Source organism: Pan paniscus, chromosome 4 (assembly GCF_029289425.2).
Source record: "Pan paniscus chromosome 4, NHGRI_mPanPan1-v2.0_pri, whole genome shotgun sequence".
Taxonomy (NCBI): domain Eukaryota; kingdom Metazoa; phylum Chordata; class Mammalia; order Primates; family Hominidae; genus Pan; species Pan paniscus.
Window position 1 is genome coordinate 19,456,473 of NC_073253.2, and position 22,111 is coordinate 19,478,583.

Sequence of the window (22,111 nt, forward strand, 5' to 3'; positions counted from 1 at the left end):
GGAAAAAGCTACATTTAAGTAACAAAGGTTTGTTAAGAGCTTTCTGTAACACTCTGTTTAGTGGACATTTGAACTAAAGGACTCCAGCCATTAAGTTAAAAGTTTTCACTAAAAGAACACTGCACATTTGCAGAATTTGAGTACAGACTCTAATCACTCTTGAAAAATAGGGGGAAAAAAACTGTACAATTCAACCTTTTAAAAATGCAATTTAGGCTGGGCGCAGTGGCTCACGCCTGTAATCCCAGCACTTTGGGAGGCCAAGGCCAGCAGATCACGAGGTCAGGAGATCGAGACCGTCTGGGCTAGCACAGTGAAACCCTGTGTCTACTAAAAATACAAAAAATTAGCCGGGCGTGGTGGCGGGTGCCTGTAGTCCCAGCTACTTGGGAGGCTGAGGCAGGAGAATGGTGTGAACCAGGAGGCGGAGCTTGCAGTGAGTTGAGATCGTGCCACTGCACTCCAGCCTGGGCGACAGAGAGATTACGTCTCAAAAAAAAAAAAAAATGCAATTTAGAGTCTACCAGATGGGATGGTCTTACATTCTCTGATAGGTATGGAAGTACTGCTATATTCCCAAACCTGAGCTATGCAGTAGGGAAAACTTTAGATCTAAACCGAAGCTGGAGCCTCATAGGGAGATGAAATATCATATGGAGATGAGACCTCTTTAAAACCACTTTTAAAATTTCTCCAACCAGGTTCTGCAGATCTAGATGAAGGGTTAGGGGAGAAGATGGATGGAAGTTAAATGAGTCATGCCTAGGGAGGGGATTTCATTCAGGTGTCCACACCTTTCTTACCTATCTAGGCATATCCCTTCTCTGTCAGCAGAACCCTGCTCTTCCCAGAAAAACAAAAGCAGACATTAGTGAGTACTGTTATACCAGTATGCAGGTAGCCTCATGTTCTCTTGTGCCTGACGCAAGCATTCCTTTGGCTCCTGTTTGCCTCTACTGCTGTAGGATTAAGAAGTTGCCAATATATGTATGCCAACTAGGCGCTGAGTGTGCACACCCAGTAAGACAGCCTGATGAGTACCTACCTACAGAGTAAATTAAGACTTGTTCACAAAGTTACAGCACTTTAGAACTGGGGAAAGTTTTGGGAATTAAAGAGTAACGTTAGGGCCCTCAAAAGATATTTATAAAATAGATAAAAACACAGAAACTTGTGCCAGGAGTTGTCTCTAATTTCAAATAGGGAGTCAAAGATAGTTTAAATTCATGGATGATGGAGGCTCTATGGAGTATTATCTATCTATAATATCTTTGGTGAAATTTGACCTTTTAAAGCTCTATACAAGTCGTCTGAATCTCCTTTCAAAAAACATTTTTCTTTGACTTATTTCTTCTTGTTCATTTATTCCTTCAACAAATATTTATTATATGTCTACTATGTGCCAGATACTACAATTGTCTCCCTTCTTACCTTTTTTTCTTTTTACCTTTTTCCAGGGTTGGGAGGAAGGGAAGGCAGGAATTGGTGACTGCAGTTCTTTCCTATAGGTCAAGGTTTGGGAGACTTTTAGATTGAGCAATTCAGTGGTTGCAGGTTGTCTTGCAGGGCAGAGCAAAGGCAGGAATCATACATGCCTTTGCCCATGCCTGTGCCCATTCATGAGTGTGAGTGCATACACGCTAAGCAGCAAGTTAGTGCTGAGTCTTCATCTTATAATGGAAAGGACAGATTTTTTGGAGAATGAGGATTATAAAACACTTTTCCCTTCCCTACTTGTCTGCTAAATTACTAAGACTGTATGTTTGGGAGCTGAAGTTTGGTTAAGTCATATTTTACATTCTTGCCAACTAATCCTTTTTTTTAATTATCACCTAACACCATGCAGACCCAAGGGAGGAAAGGTTTCAGACACTAGGAAGAGTGGAGCAGTTGAAGGACAGAAGATTCCAATTGTACACACCTTTTTTGAGCCCCTACTACATATCAGGCAATGTGGCCAATGCAGGACCTCAGTGGTCTTTAACAACTCTGTCCCTTTGGTCCTGGGACTTCCCATCTAGTAGGGAAGCCAGCCCTTGAACAAGAGTGTAGAAAATACATCTGCCTGTGGTGAAACCCCGTCTCTACTAAAAATACAAAAAAATTAGCTGGGCGTAGTGGCGGGCACCTATAATCCCAGCTACTCAGGAGGCTGAGGCAGAGAATTGCTTGAACCGGGGAGGTGGAGGTTGCAGTGAGCCAAGATCGCGCCACTGCAGTCCAGCCTGGGCAACAGAGCGAGACTCCGTCTCAAAAATAAATAAATAAATAAATAAATAAATATTAAAAATTTAAAAATAACAACAACAACAAAGAAAATACATCTTCCTGTTCCACAGTGTTTCCTGGGGCTTAGCCTAGGAGTGACCTACAGAATCATCTCTGTAGGCTGCAGACCCTGTTTCTGTAAACATGAGGATGTATAATGGCATCTTAGGGCAGCAGTTTTTACCTGTGAATGTAATTATGGCATTAACCTTATGCTGTTACTCTAAGAAGTTCAAAAATACTACTCTAAGAAGCAAGAGTTAAAATGAAATGTGTTTTTTTATTATAAGAGCCAAAGATTCGGATATGGACTCTTATCTCAGAGACTGCTTCAATATATAGAAGCTATTTAGAAGGGGGTCATGTAAGCCAAAGACAAAACTTGTATTGCTCAAAAGAGGAAGAGCTTTTTACAAATTCACTAATAACTCTTTCATAAGAACTGTAACCATTTGCTACTTTGAAATGAAAAGGGTTCCTCTTATAAACTAATAGAAACTATTGAGCAGAAGTGATTACTGACACTTAAAGGTAGAAAATGGAAATAAGAATCTGGTAAGTTATAGGCATGTTTGCCAGATTCCTTGAATTGTTTGGTCATTTAAATGCTGTGAGGATGTATATATCAAAAGGGCTTAGGTCTAAAATGATTTTCACTAGAAAAACCAGTAAGTCAGTCTTAAGACTTTTCTATGGCAAATTTATAATTTGAGGCGTTTCTCTCTTTTCCCCTCATTTTAGCTTGTCAAAATTCCCAAAAATGATCCCCTCAATGAAGTTCATAACTTTAACTTTTATTTGTCAAATGTGGGCAAAGACAACCCTCAGGGCAGCTTTGACTGCATCCAGCAAACATTCTCCAGGTAAGTACTTTTCAAGGTACACTGAAGGGGAAAAATTTTTATTTAAGAGGGTTTTAGAAAATTAAACAATACAATACATAATATTCATCCATAAACGTGTATTAAATTGAATTACAGAGCTCATTTATTTATCTGAAAAATATTAAGCACCTACTGTGTAATAGAAATTTCATTTGTAATGGGGATATAATCCCAACAGTTCAAAGATTTTTGGTCTAATGGGGCTTTTAAGGTACAGAAGATATTTTTTAACCTATAAAAATGCAGTTTTTAAAAACTAAAGGCAATTTGAGGATTTTTTTTAGAAATATTTAATTCATTGAATTTAAGCAAGAATCTTATAGCATATTTGAGGCTCATACTCCAGGGTAAAGAAGTTAAAAATATCCATCTTGCATGCTTTCTTCCTTCTTCCCTGTTCAAGCCATGTTCTAAGGTAGAAGGTAGATTTTTAAACATCTTTATTCTACAGCTGCATGGAAACTAGAAATTAACCCAGTAAAGCAGTCTCTCCTTCTTCTTAAAAAAAAAGAAAAAAAAAAAAAAGGAGGAGGAAGACAAGAATATACACACCCACACCCTAGGGTACCATGGAACGCTTATCTACTTAGATCCTCTGTAAACAATAAGCCACTTGTTTCACTCTTCATTGCTTTGGTTGTTTCTGATTAAAGAATAGGCCCTTGAGCAGGAGTTTGTTCTGCCCCTGGATATAGACAAGGGAGGTTAGGGTCTCTCTCATTTCCTCCTCATGTAAGGCTTTGACATTAGCCCCAAGTACCCTAGACCAGCGTATCTCTGTGACTTATCTGTGCAGTACTTGAAACTATGTAAGTACTTGCTCAATGTGGGGGAAAAGAAGAAGCAAAGTTGTGTTTCCAGCAGGTACAGGAGGCAGAGATACAAAATAAGACACTGACAGAGTTTTACCTTTATCCTCCCATTTAAGGTGTCTAAGTAACTTTTTGTTATTTAATCTGTCATTTTCCCCGAGGATATATTCATGTTGCTTTCTGAAAATTACCCACCTTCAAACTTAAATGTTTTGGCATAAATTGCTATATTGTAGATTATATAGACTTTTCTGTGCTGTCCACTGTGATGGCCACTGGCCACATTGGCTATTTACATTTCAACTGATAAAAAATTAAATAAAATTTAAAACATCATTGCACATTCACACTAACTAACCACATTTTATGGTCTCAGTAGCTACCTGTTACTATCATAGTAGACAGCACAGTTATATAACATTTTCACTCTTGCAAAATGTTCTATTGATCAGCACTATGATAGATTATAGAATCACCAAGTATTAGGGTCCTTAGTGATTGTGTGAGTCAATCCCTTCATTTCACAGGTGATTTATCCAGAGTTATGTAGCTGGTTAGTTAGTGGCTAGGCTAAATGAGAACTGAGTTCTTCTAATTCCCACCCCAGTATTCTTTACACACAACATGGTACACTAATTTTTAATTGTGGTGCTTGTCTCTAGATTGTTGTTTTATTATAGTGAGCACATTTTGATATCAAATTGAACAATGTCCCCTTAGGAATTTTATTAAGGAGCTTAATCCTCTCTTCAAAAGCATTCATATCATTGTAAGTAATATGGCTTTACTCTTACATTATAAATACCCTGTGTGGTTATTTCTACCTTCCTTGTTTGGAAAAGGATTTAAGGTCACTTACAAAACTATATATGATGCAGTAAGAGAATAGAAACACTTATTGTGAAAATATTGGGGCAAATGTATCCCCTCTGTATAATCCAAGGTGCCTTATAAAATGAGGTAGTAAGGGTATAAATTGAAGTCTGCCACTAGGAAAACAAAAGCACTAGCTTTTGTTCTCAGGCTTTCACTTCACAGCCTGGCAAGCTGACCTGTCCATAATCTGGCTTCACCTTTTCCATTCAATTTAATTTCCATTTTCCTTATGGATCTTTTCTCTCTGACCACAGTGCATGCTCTTCAAGGTCAGAGGCTTTCTTATGCCCTTTTTCTAATTTCACAGTGCTGACTGAGCTCAAAATACATGCTTATTGACTCAACCTGGAGATAAAAGGGTAAAAACAGATGCTCAGTAAATAAATGTTCAACAAATACAAATTAACTAGTCTTCTTATCTATATTTTTAAACTTCCTTGATTCTCACTTTTCTCATATATAAAATGAAATCAATGTCACAGTCAAAATTGCCTTTCAAAAATTCCTTAAATCTACCCATTTTCAGACTTAGTGAAAAATATATAGTCTAGGACCTATAGTGTATAATAATGCACACTTAAGTGAAGGAAATGGTGAGCTAGGCTAGAGAAAGACTAAGGGAGCATTTATATACATTTGTCTAAAATATTTAAACTTTCAGGGTAACTCGGTTGAGAAGGGATGAGTGAAGAATTCTAGAGAGTACCTTCTTGCCTACAGCGTTTAGCTCCGTTTGTTTTGCATAAAGATCTGTTTTCAGACTTTGCATGAGGGGCAGTATGTTCAGCTTATTCTCACTATGTAAATTACTTAGTAAATAATAGGAAGAGATGTTGAAATACAAACTTTCTGCCACCAGACCTTCACTCTATTGCAGTCATTTTCTCCCACTCTCCCCCCTCTCTCCCACTTCCTCTGAGGATTACCTTCCCCTCTCTCAGCATTCCTCTGTCAGTGGGTTTTTTTTTTTTTCCTTTGGCATGCAAACATGCTCAAGTCTGTCTTATTAAAAAAGAAAATAAAAGACAAAAACAACCTCTCTTACATTCACTTCTCAACCCAAAGTCTGGCTTCAGTGCCCACCATTCCACTGAAACTGCTTCCCCAAGGGAGCTGTGACCTCCCTGCCCCCAAAATCCAGTGGATGTGTTATTGGTTCCTTATTATTCTGGACTTGTTGCCAGTGTTGCACACTGTTGACCACTCTCTCCTGCTTGAAGCGTCTGTTCCAGTGGCTTACATTACACAGTACTCTTCTGGTTTCCTTCCTACCTCTGTAGCTGTGGCTTTTCAGTCTCATGTGGTCTTCTTTTCTTCCTTTTGCTTAAATACTAGTGTTCTTCACAGTTGGTTCCCTCCTGAGACCCCTTCTCTCCTCATTCCTTCAAGGTCACCATCTCCAACACTGAACTTATGTTCTTTGTCCCAGTCCTGTCTCCCAACCTGTCCTTCATCTTGTGTTCAGTGTTTCAGTACATAGCAGCTTCCATATACCTCGTGACCTGGGCATGATCTTTAACTTTTTTCCCCCACCTCTCTCTGAGTGTGGCTAACTACTGACCACGTTTTGTCAGTTCCACTTCCTCACTATCTCTGGAAGCTGTGTACTATTCTACACTCTCACTGCCCTACTCTGGTTCATGCCATCACTGCTTGCCTGTAATCCTTCAGTAGCATCCTAAGTGGCCTCTTTTCTTTCCTTCTGGTGTCCCCCTTCCTCTCAATCTATCCTCCATCCAGATTGAGCTTTCTGCAATACAAATGAGTTATTTTCTCTCCCCTGATTTCAGCCTCTCGTTATCCTTTGGATAAGGTCCAAAACCTGTAACACATGACCCTCAGAGCCCTTTGTGATGTATTTCTCATTCCCTCTTCAGCTTCAGCTGTAATTGTCCTTCCCAACTTTCTTTGGACAATTTGAAAACCTTCTTTTTGCTCTTCCTGGCCCTGCACAGATTAGTTGTCCTCCCTGAACACTTTCATTCTTCTTCCCCCTTGCCCAGTCATCTTTCTAGATCACCTCAGGCATCACCTCCTCTGGGAAGTCCAGGTGAGATTACCTTTCTGGGAGTCCTCTGCTCCCTGGAATTTGTCACACTGTGTTATGATTTCCAGTTTGTCCATCCTTGTCACCCATTAGTTCCTTGAAAGAGGGACCACAACTGTTAGTTCTTGTCACAACCTCTCTGCTTCACACATTGCTAGGCATGCAGTCCCTGCCCAATAAATATTTATGAGATGAATTAACTGGTTTTTTTGTGTGTGTTTTTCTTAAATAGCATTTGTAAAGACAGTTATTAGCAATTTATAAAGATTTTATCAGCCAGGTGCGGTGGCTCACGCCTGTAATCCCAGCACTTTGGGAGGCCAAGGCGAGTGTTCATGAGGTCAAGAGATCAAGACCATCCTGGCCAACATGGTGAAACCCTGTCTCTACTAAAAATACAAAAATTAGCTGGGCATGGTGGCATGTGCCTGTAGTCCCAGCTACTTGGGAGGCTGAGGCAGGAGAATCGCTTGAACCCGGGAGGCGGAGCTTGCAGTGAGCCAAGATTGCACCACTGCACTCCAGCCTGGCAACAGAGCGAGACTCCATCTCAAAAAAAAATTATCAACCTTTATTTCTTTGTATTATAACAAAGTTACTTCTAATTAAGTTTGGATATAGATGATCAGAGCTGTAGTGTCACTTTCATTAGTTTTATATTCCAGTTTGTTTTCAGGCCATAGCAATTTCTTTATAAAATACCAGTTATGACTGTGACCATGATCCCCCTAATATTAACATGTTACTTTGAAACAGAGCCATCTTCTAGGTCCATGTTAATATTCATGATTATTTCAATAAAAAGTGTTTTGTTCTGTTTTGTTTTTTTGAGGTGGGGTCTCATTCTGTTGCCCAGGCTGGAGTGCAGTGGCGCCATCTCAGCTTACTGCAACCTTCACCTCCTGGGCTCAAGAGACCCTCCCACTTCAGTCTCCTGACTAGCTGGAACTTCAGGCACACGCCACCATGCCCAGCTAATTTTTGTAGAGATGGGGTTTCTCCATGTTGCCCAGGCTGGTCTCAAACTCCTGAACTCAAGCAATCCACCTGCCTTGGCCTCCCAAAGTGTTGGGATTACAGGGATGAGCCACCGTGCCTGGCCTTAAAAAAAAAATTGCTATAAAAATCATTTGCCCTGTGTTTTCTTCAACATTTGCTAATAAGTAGGTCATCTTATATAGAGATTTAACAAAGTAAATACAAATTCTGCAAATTTTTAGGAACTTTTTGGACTAATAATATTAAAGTAAGCTTTAATTTTTGTCAGTATGTTAGCCTTAAAATTAATATATTATTTAAAATAAAAAAGAATGTGTGGTGAGTCCGTTTCAACTAGTCAGTCCAGAGCATGTATATTGTGGTTTTACTAAAAGTAAACTTTTTAACTTTCCTCATATCAGTGTTAGATAATTCTTTAAAATAGTTAACAGTTAAATAAAAGAACTACAATGCCCATCAGAACTCTGGTCTCACTCTAAATACTGATTTTTTTTTCTTTTTCAAAATTTTATGGATTTGGTCTCTGAGAGCTCACTTCATCCATTATATAAAGAATATGAAAAAAAGTGAAGAGAAGGATCTTAGATATTTTAAATAGCATTTACATTTAAAAATTAATATTAGTTATTTTAGGATTGCAAACTTAGTTGGGCTGCTGATTTTAGGATTATATAATTCTTGTTTGCCTTTATTGTACAAAATGAAGGTCATGTCTAACAAAGCCACTGACTTACTTGACAGCTCTGGAGCCTCCCAGCTCAATTGCCTGGGATTTATACAAGATAAAATTACAGTGTGTGCAACAAACGACTCGTATCAGATGACACGAGAAAGAATGACCCAGGCAGAGGAGGAATCCCGCAACCGAAGCACAAAAGTTATCAAACCCGGTGGACCATATGTAGGTTTGTATAGATATCTTTCTTCCTCTTGCTGATTGATTGGAGTAATTCAAGATCACCATAGGTAAATACCAGTAATATTAACTTAATGAAAACACAGAAACTAGTTTTCAGAACATTTTGGATAACATGGTGAGAAAAACAAAGTTATTTGTTCTCTTCAGACTGCCAGTAAATTGAAGAGCATATTTTAAAGTTCTATGACTTTCCTAAATCCTGAATCTTCGTTGGCTACTTACTATTATTTTATAGTACTGGGATCTGGTCACATTACTGCGTGAAGTTGCAATCGTGGTACCGTTGTGTTTTCTTTGTCACTAGATGATGTAATTTCAGTGATGGATACTATGGTTCTTGTTTTGCCTTTTTGTAGGGCTATTTTTATAGTAAAATCTATTAGTAGAATTTATGGATTGATAATCTCATTGTTGTAGATTTTGCTTACATTTTCAGAGCATCTTTGTACAACAAGGATTTTTCATTACAAAAATATAAAATGTGCTTATAGCAAAGCATTACAACAGAGCATTAGACTGATGTCTCTTTGGTTCCTCAGTTGTGATCCTCATCCTCATCTATCCATTAATTAAGACCCTATCCGACCCCCGTCATTTTTATCATTAGCTCACTCAAGTGTCTGTCAGATTGAAGGGAAGTAAGACCAGACTTGCAAGATGAGTCTCTCCTTTATGAGCAGTGACCTTAACAACTTTAAGGAGTCAATTCATGGTGACTATTAACAGTAATGGAATTATCAAGAGTGAGGAGGAGCTCTTTGAGTCCTTGGTCAATTTAATAACACAAGTCACTCTATAGTAAATGATGAAAGGATATTAATTTGGAAACTTAAACGCTCACAGAAAGTCTCTTGAAGAACCAAGTCCCTTAACTAGCATCTTTCCAGGGTTTGGCTTCATTCTACTTCTGTATTTTCCCACTGCTGATCCAGCTACAGTACATTCAGCTTTGAGAAGCTCCACTAGTGTCTTTAATAAGTACTTCTTTGGAACAAAGCAAATGCTCCTGGGGCTTGGTGCTTAGCTTAGATACATTTAGTTTGGTTTAACAACAATTCATCCCCTCCCCAGATATTTGTACCCATGGGGCCTAGTTCCCTGCTCAGTATGTTACTAGCAATGGGACTTTTCACCTCTCTTTCCTGCTGAGTGAGGTAGCAACTTACAGCCTCCTTTCTTTCTCCTTTATCCCCAGAAGTAACTTAATTAACTTTCTGGGTTAGTAGACGAAATCTCAAATTGTTTTTAAAACACACAAGATCTACCACACTTACATTTAAGTATAAACTATGAATGATCTACCCCTGTTGCTTGGAAAATGTTGTTTTCCTCTGCCCAATACCACCATTTTATAAACAGTGAGGCAAATTGTTGTGTTTGACAAAGGAATAGAAGACTGAAACCATCAAAACAATATTTTTCCTTCCCGATATAACTAGCTGAAAAAAAAACCCTCCCCTTGATTTATTCCAAAGCTTGAAAATCAGCGATGATGACTGCACTTTTCCATTGAATGGTCCTTGGGTGTCATCTGTGTTCATGTGTTTTTGTTTGTTTTCAAAGAGTCAAGTACAGTTTGTTTATAGCTTACACAACAGACTTCAACACCCAAAATCCCACAGTCCATACACTTCCTAATGGTACTGGGAATTTTAGAACTTGCAAGGTTTCTTATAGGTACTACAAATAATTTACATACATTTTGGAGGTGACCACAGGAAATTTGAGGTTATCAGAGTTTACATGTGAACCAAATTATACCTCCCCTCTCCTAAGAAGAGCTGGCCTCCCTCTGTACACCCTCTTCCTCCCTGCAGAGGCTTGCAGCGCTCTCGGCCAATCCGGGCACTCTGTAGGCCTTTTCCTCTTTGCTTTGTCCTCAGTGTCCTAGCCACTCACCGTCACAGCACAGTGTTCTTCTGTGGTCATAAATCTTTTCTTAACCTCCTCAGCCTTTTATTCTCTAGGTCAAATAACCCCAGCTCCTTTTATCTTTTCTTAGTATGGCCTGTATCCCAACCCCTTGATTATTTTATTGCTCTCCTCTGGACTGCCTCCAATTCTTCACCTCAGAGTTCAAAACTGGCCACACTATTCTTAAAACTCTGAGCAAGGCCGGGTGCGATGGCTCACGCCTGTAATCTTAGCACTTTGGGAGGCCGAGGCGGGCAGATCACGAGGTCAAGAGATCGAGACCATCCTGGCCAACACCAACATGGTGAAACCCTGTCTCTACTAAAAATACAAAAATAAATTAACTGGGCATGATAGCGTGCACCTGTAATCTCAGCTAAGCGGGAAGCTGAGGCAGGAGTATCGCTTGAATCCGGGAGGTGGAGGTTGCAGTGAGCCGAGATCGTGCCACTGCACTCCAACTTGGAGACAGAGCGAGACTTCGTCTCAAAAAAAAAAAAGTGTGATCATTTCTGAATACAGGGGAGCAATGGATTCAAGTATCCTGATTGGCTTTTTTGTTTTCTGTTTTGATTTTTTTTTTTACTGTATTTTGTTAGGTCATGTTTTGATCTTTTTCTTTTAACCTTATCCATTGCCAGCTCTTTCTCATATATTGTTTTCCTTCCAGGCAGCTCAGTCTGTATCTTCCTGCCTCTTTGGGTGTCTCGAAACTGTCTGATTCATCCAGTTCTTTAAAATATCAATCACCCTTCAATACTAATAAAACCCAGCACTTATTGAGTGCTTGCTGTGCACAAGGCACTGGTTAGCACTCACATGTAGTTACTCATTGGAATCTCATAATCACCCGATGAAGAATGTTATTATTCTCTCTGTATTTTACATACCAAATTGTTGGTATCAGCAAATAGCAAATTATATGAGTGTGATCTCATTAACAAGTTCTGTGCTTTTCTTAAGACAGTAAGATATACCCCTTTAATTAATAATAGACTATATCACATAAAATGACGCCAGAAGTTTACCTATGCCAGCTTCGAGGTACCTGCAGGACAAGGTTTCTTTCAACAATGTCAGCCTGGGTAGAAGACCAATGAGAATAATGCTGATCCCACTGTGGCATGGTGGTAGCGTGATGCCGGCTGACAGCTAGACTAGGGAGGAAGACCAGTTTGAGGCAATGAAGACTGTGTTCCTAGGGGTCACCTGGCCTCATTGCCCAGGAATATGAGTTTCTGCAACCCTCTCGTGGGCAGAAGAAACCAAAATCTATTTGCCTAGAGAGGAGCAGGAAAGGCTTTAACCTAGAAAACATTATCTTCCAGTAATATTTTTACTTGTAGTCATGACATTTATATCAGTGGTAAACACTGATATAAAAAAAAAATCACTCGTCACCACTGCTTCTAATTCACCGATATTTTAAGTCTGCTCACTGACTTCTACCTAAATTTTGGAAGTGTATTAAATTATGAATTTTTATATGTACTAATATTTGTTTAGGTGTACAAAATAACCAATCTAATTTCTAGGATTCTGTTTCCAATTTTTCCAACTTCCAGCCCACCCTCATTATTTTTTTCAATTTCTACTCTTTGTGAACAAACCTCCTTATTTTTGATGACAGACAAATCATTTAACATCTTACTTTTCTCAAATATTAAAAAAAAAGGTGGGTATTTGAACTAGACAAGATCTAAGGTCCTTTGTAGTGCTAACATTTTGTGAATGTTCAGTATATATATTTTGGTAGTAAACTTTTTGAAAAAGTAGTCACAAATGCCAAGTGGTGGAGATTTCCCTTGCAATGGATTATGTAGTTAACCATGACAGAGTCATGTCATTGTCATGAGCCTGCAGATGTTTTTAAAGCCTTGGGTCTGTGTTGCCAGGGCTTCTGGTCAGGTTCCACAGAATGGAAAAACAACTGCAGAAGATGGCTGCAGTCCCTTCTGTCTTTGTGATGGATGTTTTAACACCTTCCTTTCAGACTGTTTACTCAAAGCCATTAGACTGAGGGGTAAATACTTTTGCTATCTTTATTAAATGAAGAAGCTAGAATTGGACTCCTTGTTATGAAACAGCGATTTAGTTGTTGTCCCAGACTACCCAACCCTGTAGGACCCACTGCTGCTGTTTATATAAAGAGCCCAGGGAATTGATTAGCATTTGGGTCTGGGAAGAGAATTAGGTTCTCCCATAGGTTTTATTAAAATGGCTTTTTTCTGAGGCAAATATAAAAAATAAATCATTTCTTCTGCCCACTTTGAACCTGACATTTTCTTGCTTTACTTTTTCATTTTTTCTTTCAGCATCTCAATTCTGTAAGTACCTTTATCACTGATGTTTTCTTCATCTGTAGCCTGTCTTTCCTTAAACCAGAGGATTCCTTCCTTGTCGAATAGGCACAAAAGGGATGGGGAGGTAGTGAACAAGTGATCTTTGAGTATAATTCAGTGGTCCAGTGTGGCTGAGTTGTTCTTTCAAGCATTTGAATGAAATATGAGTTAACCCCTAACTTGCTGTCTAAAAGAAAAATGAGGTAAAGGACAAAGTGAGTGTTTTGGGGGTAGGGGATTCATGGGGAGATGACAGTCTAGCAATGGGCCCCAAGTAAAACTCTAGTTCTGTCTTCACTCGATCAGGCTCTTACTTTCTTGCCAAACATCATACTTATATCCCTTTTAAGGGCAAAGTTAGCCTCCCTTATTTGTCTTCTCCATACCTGCTTTGGGGAAGCATGGGGATAAACCCAGTAGACCTTGGAGACCTCCTGAGACAAGGATCAGAGGTGAATCAGAGGTACAGAGGAGGTAGGGCACCTGAAAACAGTGGCAGTACTGTTAGTTTCTCTTTTTATTTTTATTTGCCTTGCTGCTTGAATTCATCCTAAATGACCAGTCCTAGTGTGTGTAGCTTAGCTAACAAACATTCTCTGCCCATCCCCCTTCCCAGAAAGAAAGAAGGGCTTCACTGTTAGCTTGGTTTGGAAAAGAGTTAAACAAATTTCTTTTTTGCAAGACTTGTTAAGGGGGAGGGAGTGTGGAATTTATAGCATTTTCTAAACTTGTGAACTTGACTCTATTTTTAAAAAATATTTCCTATTAAAATTTTAAGGAATGCTAATATTTGTTAACGCTGTTGCAACTGGGAAATGGTGGATTAAATGGTTTCCCCTTGCCACATTAGAAATTTCAGTGTGTATTCACACTCTGGCAGCCTGGCAACGTGGGGAAATATGGACTGTGTTGATTCCTGCTCCTCTGCTTACTTGCTCTCTTGCTGTCATTCATTTAGTCATCAAATACTGATTTAAGGCATGCTAGTGGACAAAGCAGCCACTGCCCTGCCCTCATAGAGCTTATGGCCTAACACAAAGCAACAGCAAACATTAGGCATTTGTTCATAAAACCTTTCCCACAAAGACTTACAGGCAGGAAAATTAGGTATTAATCAAATCACAGAACCTCCCAAATGCTAAGTGAGGATTTTACCCTTTGAGCATATCCCATTAAAAGCCTCAGTTTTCTCATCTGTGAAAGGGGACAGTACCTGCCTTTTCAGGTGAAACCTAGTGAGATAATGTGTATGCAGCTCTTAGCACAGTGTCCCCCACATAATTGGTGCATAAGTTTCCAGCTGATGTAAGAAAAATACAGAAACCCCAATCTAAATCTATCTCTGAAACTCTAATTATAACTTAAGTTTTTGTTATCATTAGGCAGTGTCCCCTTAATGTTGAGTTCCTTTGTTGTGTAATAGTTTGATATTTGCAATTGGTTTTGTACAGATAGTAAAGAAACATACCAGCCAGTAGAGGTTTCAGTTTGAGAGCATTCATCTTTTTTCCCTTACTGGAGGTAGGATGGAATCAAAACACACAGGCCTTCTGACCAGGCCTGGGGAGCCCAGCATGGACAGAATTACTATTCAGTAAAGCTCCTGCCCCAGTGAGCTGTTTTCACCCCAGACCACAGCTTATAGGAGCTGCTTTTACCCACCCATTATTTCTAGTTGTTAGTCTTGTTCCTAATGCACTTGTCCACATCGTATGTCATTACAAGTTCTTCCCCTTCTTTAACCAGAGGGCATAGAAATGGGGCTTAGTGTGTCCTAAACAAGCTAAAAGATTCCACCTGTAGAATCATAAAATGAGAGTCTCACACAGTTTCATGCTACTTTTTGTCTCTTCAGCAAGGAACGGTTGCTGGGATTGTCAGTGACCAGGCATGTCTGGATAGCTTCACACATACACATAATACCCGGTTCACCTCAGCCCACACATGTTCTAGAAGTAGCCACTTGCCAAGTGTCAGTGTTCAGTCTAAACAGCAAATGGGTTAACCACATGAACAGCACTGGCCCATGTGAGAATGGTGTGAAGGCCTCCTTTGTACCATTTTCCATTTCTCTAACTCACATGTGTAGTCTCAGCACTGCAGAGGACAGATTTGTTTGTGCCCTCTGAGACTGGTTGGTTGGTTGGTTAGTTTTGTTTTATGAATCCTAAAATTTGTCTTGGCCTGTAAAAAAAAAAAAAAAAAAAAAAATATATATATATATATATATATATATATATATATATATATCACTAACGGATGCCTCATGATGTTGACCTCCCCCCTCTTTGTGGCTTCTGAACGTGTGAAATTACTAACGTAATGCTCAGCCAAGAGTGTGTTCTTAGAGAGGTCTGACAGGTATTTCTGACATTTCACCATGTTCACTGTATTATAGTTTGCTTTTCAGAAATGGCATATATTTATTTAAGATATAAGTTATCAAGTCTGTTGTTACAGTTTGTGTTACTAGTTATTATCTTTCTGTAGCAAAATGACCAAAATACATGCATTATACATATTATTTCCAAGAAATGATTTTATTAAAATAATTTCTAATTCAAATTTTAGACCATTTATTTAAAATGCTTTCTGTTTGCATGCCTTCTTAAAGATTGAAATAAAGTGGCCTTTATTATTATTTCCTCTAGAAATGAAGAGGTATCTAAATCAGAATTGTGGAAACTGAGGTGCTCATATTGTAACCCACAAATGTGTAACAATGTCATTTCCACTGGACTTTAGGGAAAAGAGTGCAAATTCGGAAAGCACCTCAAGCTGTTTCAGATACAGTTCCTGAGAGGAAAAGGTCAACCCCCATGAACCCTGCAAATACAATTCGAAAGACACATAGCAGCAGCACCGTCTCTCAGAGGCCATACAGGGACAGGGTGATTCACTTACTGGCCCTGAAGGCCTACAAGAAACCGGAGCTACTTGCTAGACTCCAGAAAGATGGTGTCAATCAAAAAGACAAGAACTCCCTGGGAGCAATTCTGCAACAGGTGAGGACAGCTGGAGAGAGGTCCTTCCTGCTTACCTTCTTGTTAAAATGTTCATTTAAAAAAGCTTGTTGTCATTATTATCATTATTATTGAGATAGAGAAATTTTAGGATTATTTTGACCAGTGGTATGTGAAATACAACTCCTGAATATTAAGTTAAATCATCTCATTTTAAGCACTTAATTAAAAACTAGTTGAAATGTGAGCATTGTCTTTATTTGGGACCAACAAATTTTGTTCTCAAATTCCATTAAAAAGAAAGTAAGAAGTGTTTGTTATCTGTTTTTAGTGTTGAATACACTAAAGTATTGCCTTAATTTGTATTGATTATTGTCGGTCAAATTGTGCAATGTATTCTGTTGGCCTTTGATTGGTATAAGCCAGAACATTTTTTGCCTACTAAATAGTTTAAAATGTATCTTGCCCCACATACTTTGTGCTGCCCTTATTACTCTATCTTTTTCTGCCACTAAGTGTGCCAAGATCAGTCATTTGTCTGCATAAAAGCATATGAAATTGTAATGTATTAGCAGTGATCCCATACCTTGTCACAAGCTTACATGTAAAAAAGTAGGCCATTGTTTTTTAAAGTCAGTGGTTTGTTAGACTATAACCTCCTATATATTTTTTTCTTCCTTCCTTCTGTCCATCTGTCATAAATCTTTATGAGCATTCAGATCCACCATAAATGGTGGTCCATCTTTTTTATTTTTTCTAAAGAAATAACATTTCCAAAGAAGTTATTCTGAATTTCATCACTTAAAAAAAAAAAAAAAAACCCTACAGGTTTTGATCTGTTATTCAAAGAGTAACATTTCAAGTCTATTTTTTTATCCATTATCTCTTACATTCACAACATAATACTAAATGTTATGAAAGGGTAAGACCATTGTCTCCAATTCAGGTTAGCCAGTCCCCAAGGTATCTCAATCAATCTTAAGGATCTTTATTAAGTCCTTTAGCACTTTTTGGAAATAATTTAAATCCATATGTCACATAGCAGTTTTAAGAGCTCAAAAGAAAGGAGAGAATAAATGAGAATGAGGGTGTGTGTGTTCAGTTTGATATTTGGAGAAGCAGTGAGAGTCAGGTTACAAATCACAAAACATTTGGTAACTGCATCTCCAGAAAAGTTGTGAATTAGCTTCTCAGTTTGATAATGGAGAAGGCAAAATGACTGCAGAGGCAATTCACACATAGACTACTATTGATATATGGCAGTAATTATGTGATTGTGTATATACATATAGATATCTAAATATATATATATATATACGTGTGTGTGTGTGTGTATCTCAAAGTGTAGATAAACTTTACCCCCAAGCGAGGCATGAGAGTTATTAGTGTTGATCATTTGATAGAATCTAGAGCATCATCTCATCCTGGTAACATATTAGAATCCCTTGGGTAGCCTTTAAAACATGCCAGTGCCTGAACTCCACCTGAGACCAACAAAAGCCAAGTATCTGAAGGTGGGGCCTAGGCACTCATATTCTATATGGCCCTAATGATTCTAATATACGAGCTGAAACCACTGGCCTAGTGAAAACACAGAAAGGCTAACAACATCGACCATTTTTTGAGCATATACTATGTGCCAGGCACAGTGCTAGGCATTTCACGTGCACGATCTCATTTATCCTCCCAAGAAAGATATCAGGCATATTCATAACTTTGACATAAACCAATTATACCTAAATTCCCTTTCCTGAACATTGCTAGCAGCTAACAAAAAAAAATAAAGTGACTTTGCTCTAATAAAACTGACCAAAAGTAGGCACCAGAGAAAAGAAGAGCAGCAAGATACATACAAATCATCCCAAAATTGGTTATTCTGTCCCAGACAAACTAGTTGGGAAACAAGTTACCTAAAATAATTAATCAGGCTTTGCCTGTGCCAGTAGAGATAATTTGCTTATTTGTTACTTACACAGTAGTTTTCAGAACCCTGTGGACATTATTAATTCATCAAAGTAATAGGTTTTTAAAATAAACTAAGATGTTGGCTCCCGGTAAAATTTGTACCTAAATTTAAAAGTGCTTAACATCCACCAGGAAATTTGTGTATTGCTGTTTATTATTAAACTGGTATGTATTAATAAAACCTTTTTTTCTTAGAATGACCTTTTATGGAAAAACTAAATTTTAACAGTCAGAAACTAGATAAAGTTGAATAATGTATCCAGCTGAACATTTGGATATTTGGCTCAAGCTCAACATTCATTCATTCAATTCAACTTATTAAGTACCTACAGTGTACCAGACACTGTTTTAAATGCTGGAATCCCAAAGTAACCCCAATAGAAACCCTGCCCTCATGGAGCTTATTCATGAGACAATTTCAGGACCAGTGAGGAGTTGAAAGGAGCTGGGGAAGGAATCCTCTGCTTTAAGTGGAGAGATCAGGGAACCTTTTCTCAGATGGCTGCATTTTAACTGAAATGCTGAGTGAAAGACAAGAAGATGAGCCAGCACTTGTAGGTGGGCTCAAGACAGAGAAGGCCAGAGCAGACAGAAGAAGGAGGCAGAGGTTAAATCCCAGAGAATCTTTTTAGGCCATGGTCAAGAAGCTTAGGTTTTATTTTGAGTGAGATGGGAACTCATTATAGTTTTAAACAAAGATATGATGTAATCTGATTTATAAGTTTAATAAGATCACTCAGACTTCTACGGCAAGAATGGCTTGGAGGGGCAGGAGTAGAGGAGAGAGACTACTTAAAGAGCCTAATATTTTGTGATAAGACTTGCTAACGGTTAGGTGTAGGGAGACAATGAGGGGAAGAACGGAATCTGTGATTATAGCTAGGTTTTTGGCTGAGCAATTGAATGGATATTGAGCCATTGACTGAGATGCGGAGGGATGGAAAAGAAGTAGGATTAAGGGGGAGAAGAGGATCAGGAATTCTGTCTTATATAGACTCCATTTGGAAGATGTCTATTAGACATATCCAAGTGGAGATAGATGTCAGTAGATAGTTATATGTAAGGGTGTGGTTGTCAGAGGATAGTTGGGGCTAGAGTTATAAATTTAGGAATTAGCAGCATATATATTGGGTATTGAAAGTCTTCAAACTTAATGAAATCATCTTAGGAGGAAATGAACAGAATGAGGAAAACAGAGCAGAAAACAGGCACTGAGTACTTTAGCATTTCAACATATAGAGGATTGAGAAACAGAGACTTAAAAAACAAAGGTCCTAGGCCAGGCGCCGTGGCTCACCCCTGTAATCCCAGCGCTTTAGGAGGCCGAGGTGGGGGGATCACGAGGTCAGGAATTCGAGACTAGCCTGGCCAACATGGTGAAACACATGGTGAAACTCTGTCTCTACTAAAAATACAAAAATTAGCTGGGCATGGTGACAGGCGCCTGTAATCCCAGCTACTCAGGAGGCTGAGGCAGGAGAATTGCCTGTATCTGGGAGGCAGAGGTTGCAGTGAGCTGAGATCATGCCACTGCACTCCAGCCTGGGCGACAGAGCAAGACTCTGTCTCGGAAAAAAAAAAAGGTCCTAAGAGAGGCGGAAACCAGGAGAATGTCCTATTACAAAAGCCTAGAAAATGGATTGCTGTGGGGGTGGGGGTGTCAATGTGTGTAGTGCTGGGGGTAAAAGAAAATGGAAGCATTGCCAGTGGGGCGTAGTGGCTCACACCTATAATCCCAGCACTTTAGGAGGCCAAGGGAAGATTGCTTGAGCCCGGGAGTTTGAGACCAGTCTACACAATATGGTGAAACCCCATCTCTACAAAAAATACAAAATACAAAAACTAGCCGGGCATAGTGGTGTCCACCTGTAGTCCCAGCTACTCAGGAGGCTGAGGTGGGAGTACCACCTGAGCCCAAGGAGTCAAGGCTGCAGTGAGCCATGTTCCTGCCACTGGACTCCAGCCTGGGTGACAGAGTGAGACCTTGTCTCAAAAAATGAAAAAGAGTAAGAAGAAAGAAAAAGAAAAGAAAATTGATGGATTGTGTTTATTCCACCTCAAGAAATCTGGGTGTATACTATATTAACTTATTTGCAAATTTGAATTTTGCAAATTTGAGTTTTAAGATAAACCTATTTTCTCCTTAATAGAAACATTACTGTTAGAATAGTGTTCAGCTAAGTTGTGAGAAGCATAAACTATCATATTTGATAGTACTTTTAAAAGACACAGAAAGAATGATCTATTCCAGTAGGAAGTCATAAGCAAGAGTAATTTTCTCCTAGCCTTAAAAATTAATTACTTTTGGTTTGGCACGTGAACCCATATGTTTGTGTAGTTAGTTAATGGCTAAGCCGCGAAACTCTAGGAATTGCAGTTAAGGGATAAGAAAAGATAACACTTCGGAATAAACTGGCTGACTAATAACAGTAATTTGGGGGTTCTCTAGGCATATGTTTTCATTTATTGGTTTGGGGAATTTCAAGGACTTTGAGTAAGTGGTTCTTCAGGAGAACTGGCAGATATAAGGAGCAAGCGTGGTTATCCAAAGAAAGACAGACAAGGTTATCAGAATTGATACTATTTATGAAGACAGTGTTTGGTTGATGACTGAAAGGAAAGTTTGTAACCCAACATTTGGGCACTGTTTGGTTTCTACTTAATACAAGTGATCAAGGATTTTTATTGTGACTCAAAAGTAATGGACTCAATTGCCCAGAAGTAAATAAGGATGTTGGTAATACAGTAGTCCTTATCCGTGGTTTCACTTTCTGGGGTTTCAGTTACCTATGGTCAACCATGATCCAAAAATATTAAAAGGAAAATTTCAGAAGTAAACATTTTGTTAGTTTTAAGTAGCACGCTGTTCTGAGAAACGTGATGAGACCTCACATTGTCCTGCTCTGTCCCGCCCAGGATGTGAATCATCCCTTTGTTCAGCTTTACATTGTAGATGCTACCCACTCATTAGTCACTTAGTAGCCATCTTGGGCCATTATTAAGTGCAGTAAGGGTTACCTGGACACATGCACTGCGATACCACAGCAGTGGATCGGATAACCCTCTGTATGTCCCCCATTAGTCACTAGCCATCCCCGTTTTCAAATCGACTGTTGTAATATCACAGTACTTTTGTTCAAGTAATCCTTATTTTACTTAGTAATGGCCCCAAAGCGCAAGAGTAGTGTTGCCAGCATGTTGGCATAATTGCTCTATTTTATTAGTAGTTATTGTTGTTAATCTCTTACCATGCCTAATTTATAAATTAAACTATCAGGTATGTATGTATAAGAAAAAAACAGTATATATAGGGTTCGTTACCATCGGAGTTTTTAGGCATCGACTGGGGGTGTTTGAGTGTATCCTTTGAAGATAAGGAGGGGACTACTGTACAACTGTTTTGGATTCCTTTGACTAAAATAATTGATTTTTTTAAAATCTTCACTTTTTTCCTAATATGGGCTTATTATCTGATTAGAAATATTAAAAATGCAATGGCCATTCAGGGAAAAAAACATTTAGCTGTGTATATAAAGCTTTAATTCCCAAAATGAAGTTAATGGCATTTATTGAGATCTGGCATATAATACAAAACTAGCAGTCCCTTTGGGGCCAATTGATGTAATTATTTTCAGTGTAAATCCTAAAGGTTGCCTGTTTTAGGTTAGGAGATGATAGTAAAAATACCTAATGCTCTGTTTTTATACCTCATACTAGGTAGCCAATCTGAATTCTAAGGACCTCTCATATACCTTAAAGGATTATGTTTTTAAAGAGCTTCAAAGAGACTGGCCTGGATACAGTGAAATAGACAGACGGTCATTGGAGTCAGTGCTCTCTAGGTGAATTCTTTTTTTCTTGCTTTTAAAAAAATGTTTCTTTAAAAAGTATGGAAATAAGTCATTATTTTAGTCATTGTTATTTTAGTGTTAAGGTGGGAAGGGAAGCAAGGCAAGCTTTCTATCATGAACATTTTTAAATCATCTCCTTAACACATAACATGTGTGTCCTTTACAGAAAACTAAATCCGTCTCAGAATGCTGCAGGCACCAGCCGTTCAGAATCTCCTGTATGTTCTAGTAGAGACGCTGTATCTTCTCCTCAGGTATGTCATAAACATAG

General features: G+C 38.7%; 1 protein-coding gene across 1 annotated transcript in view; it reads left to right on the forward strand.

The window, feature by feature from the left end:
- Window positions 1–22,111, forward strand: part of ELL2 (elongation factor for RNA polymerase II 2) — an 87,978-nt gene that overhangs the window by 50,312 nt on the left and 15,555 nt on the right. The window contains exons 3-7 of the mRNA XM_003822754.5: window positions 3,010–3,131; window positions 8,628–8,791; window positions 15,807–16,066; window positions 21,707–21,831; window positions 22,007–22,094. Of these exons, the coding sequence (XP_003822802.1) occupies window positions 3,010–3,131; window positions 8,628–8,791; window positions 15,807–16,066; window positions 21,707–21,831; window positions 22,007–22,094 (759 nt within the window). The remainder of the gene's footprint in view (window positions 1–3,009; window positions 3,132–8,627; window positions 8,792–15,806; window positions 16,067–21,706; window positions 21,832–22,006; window positions 22,095–22,111) is intronic.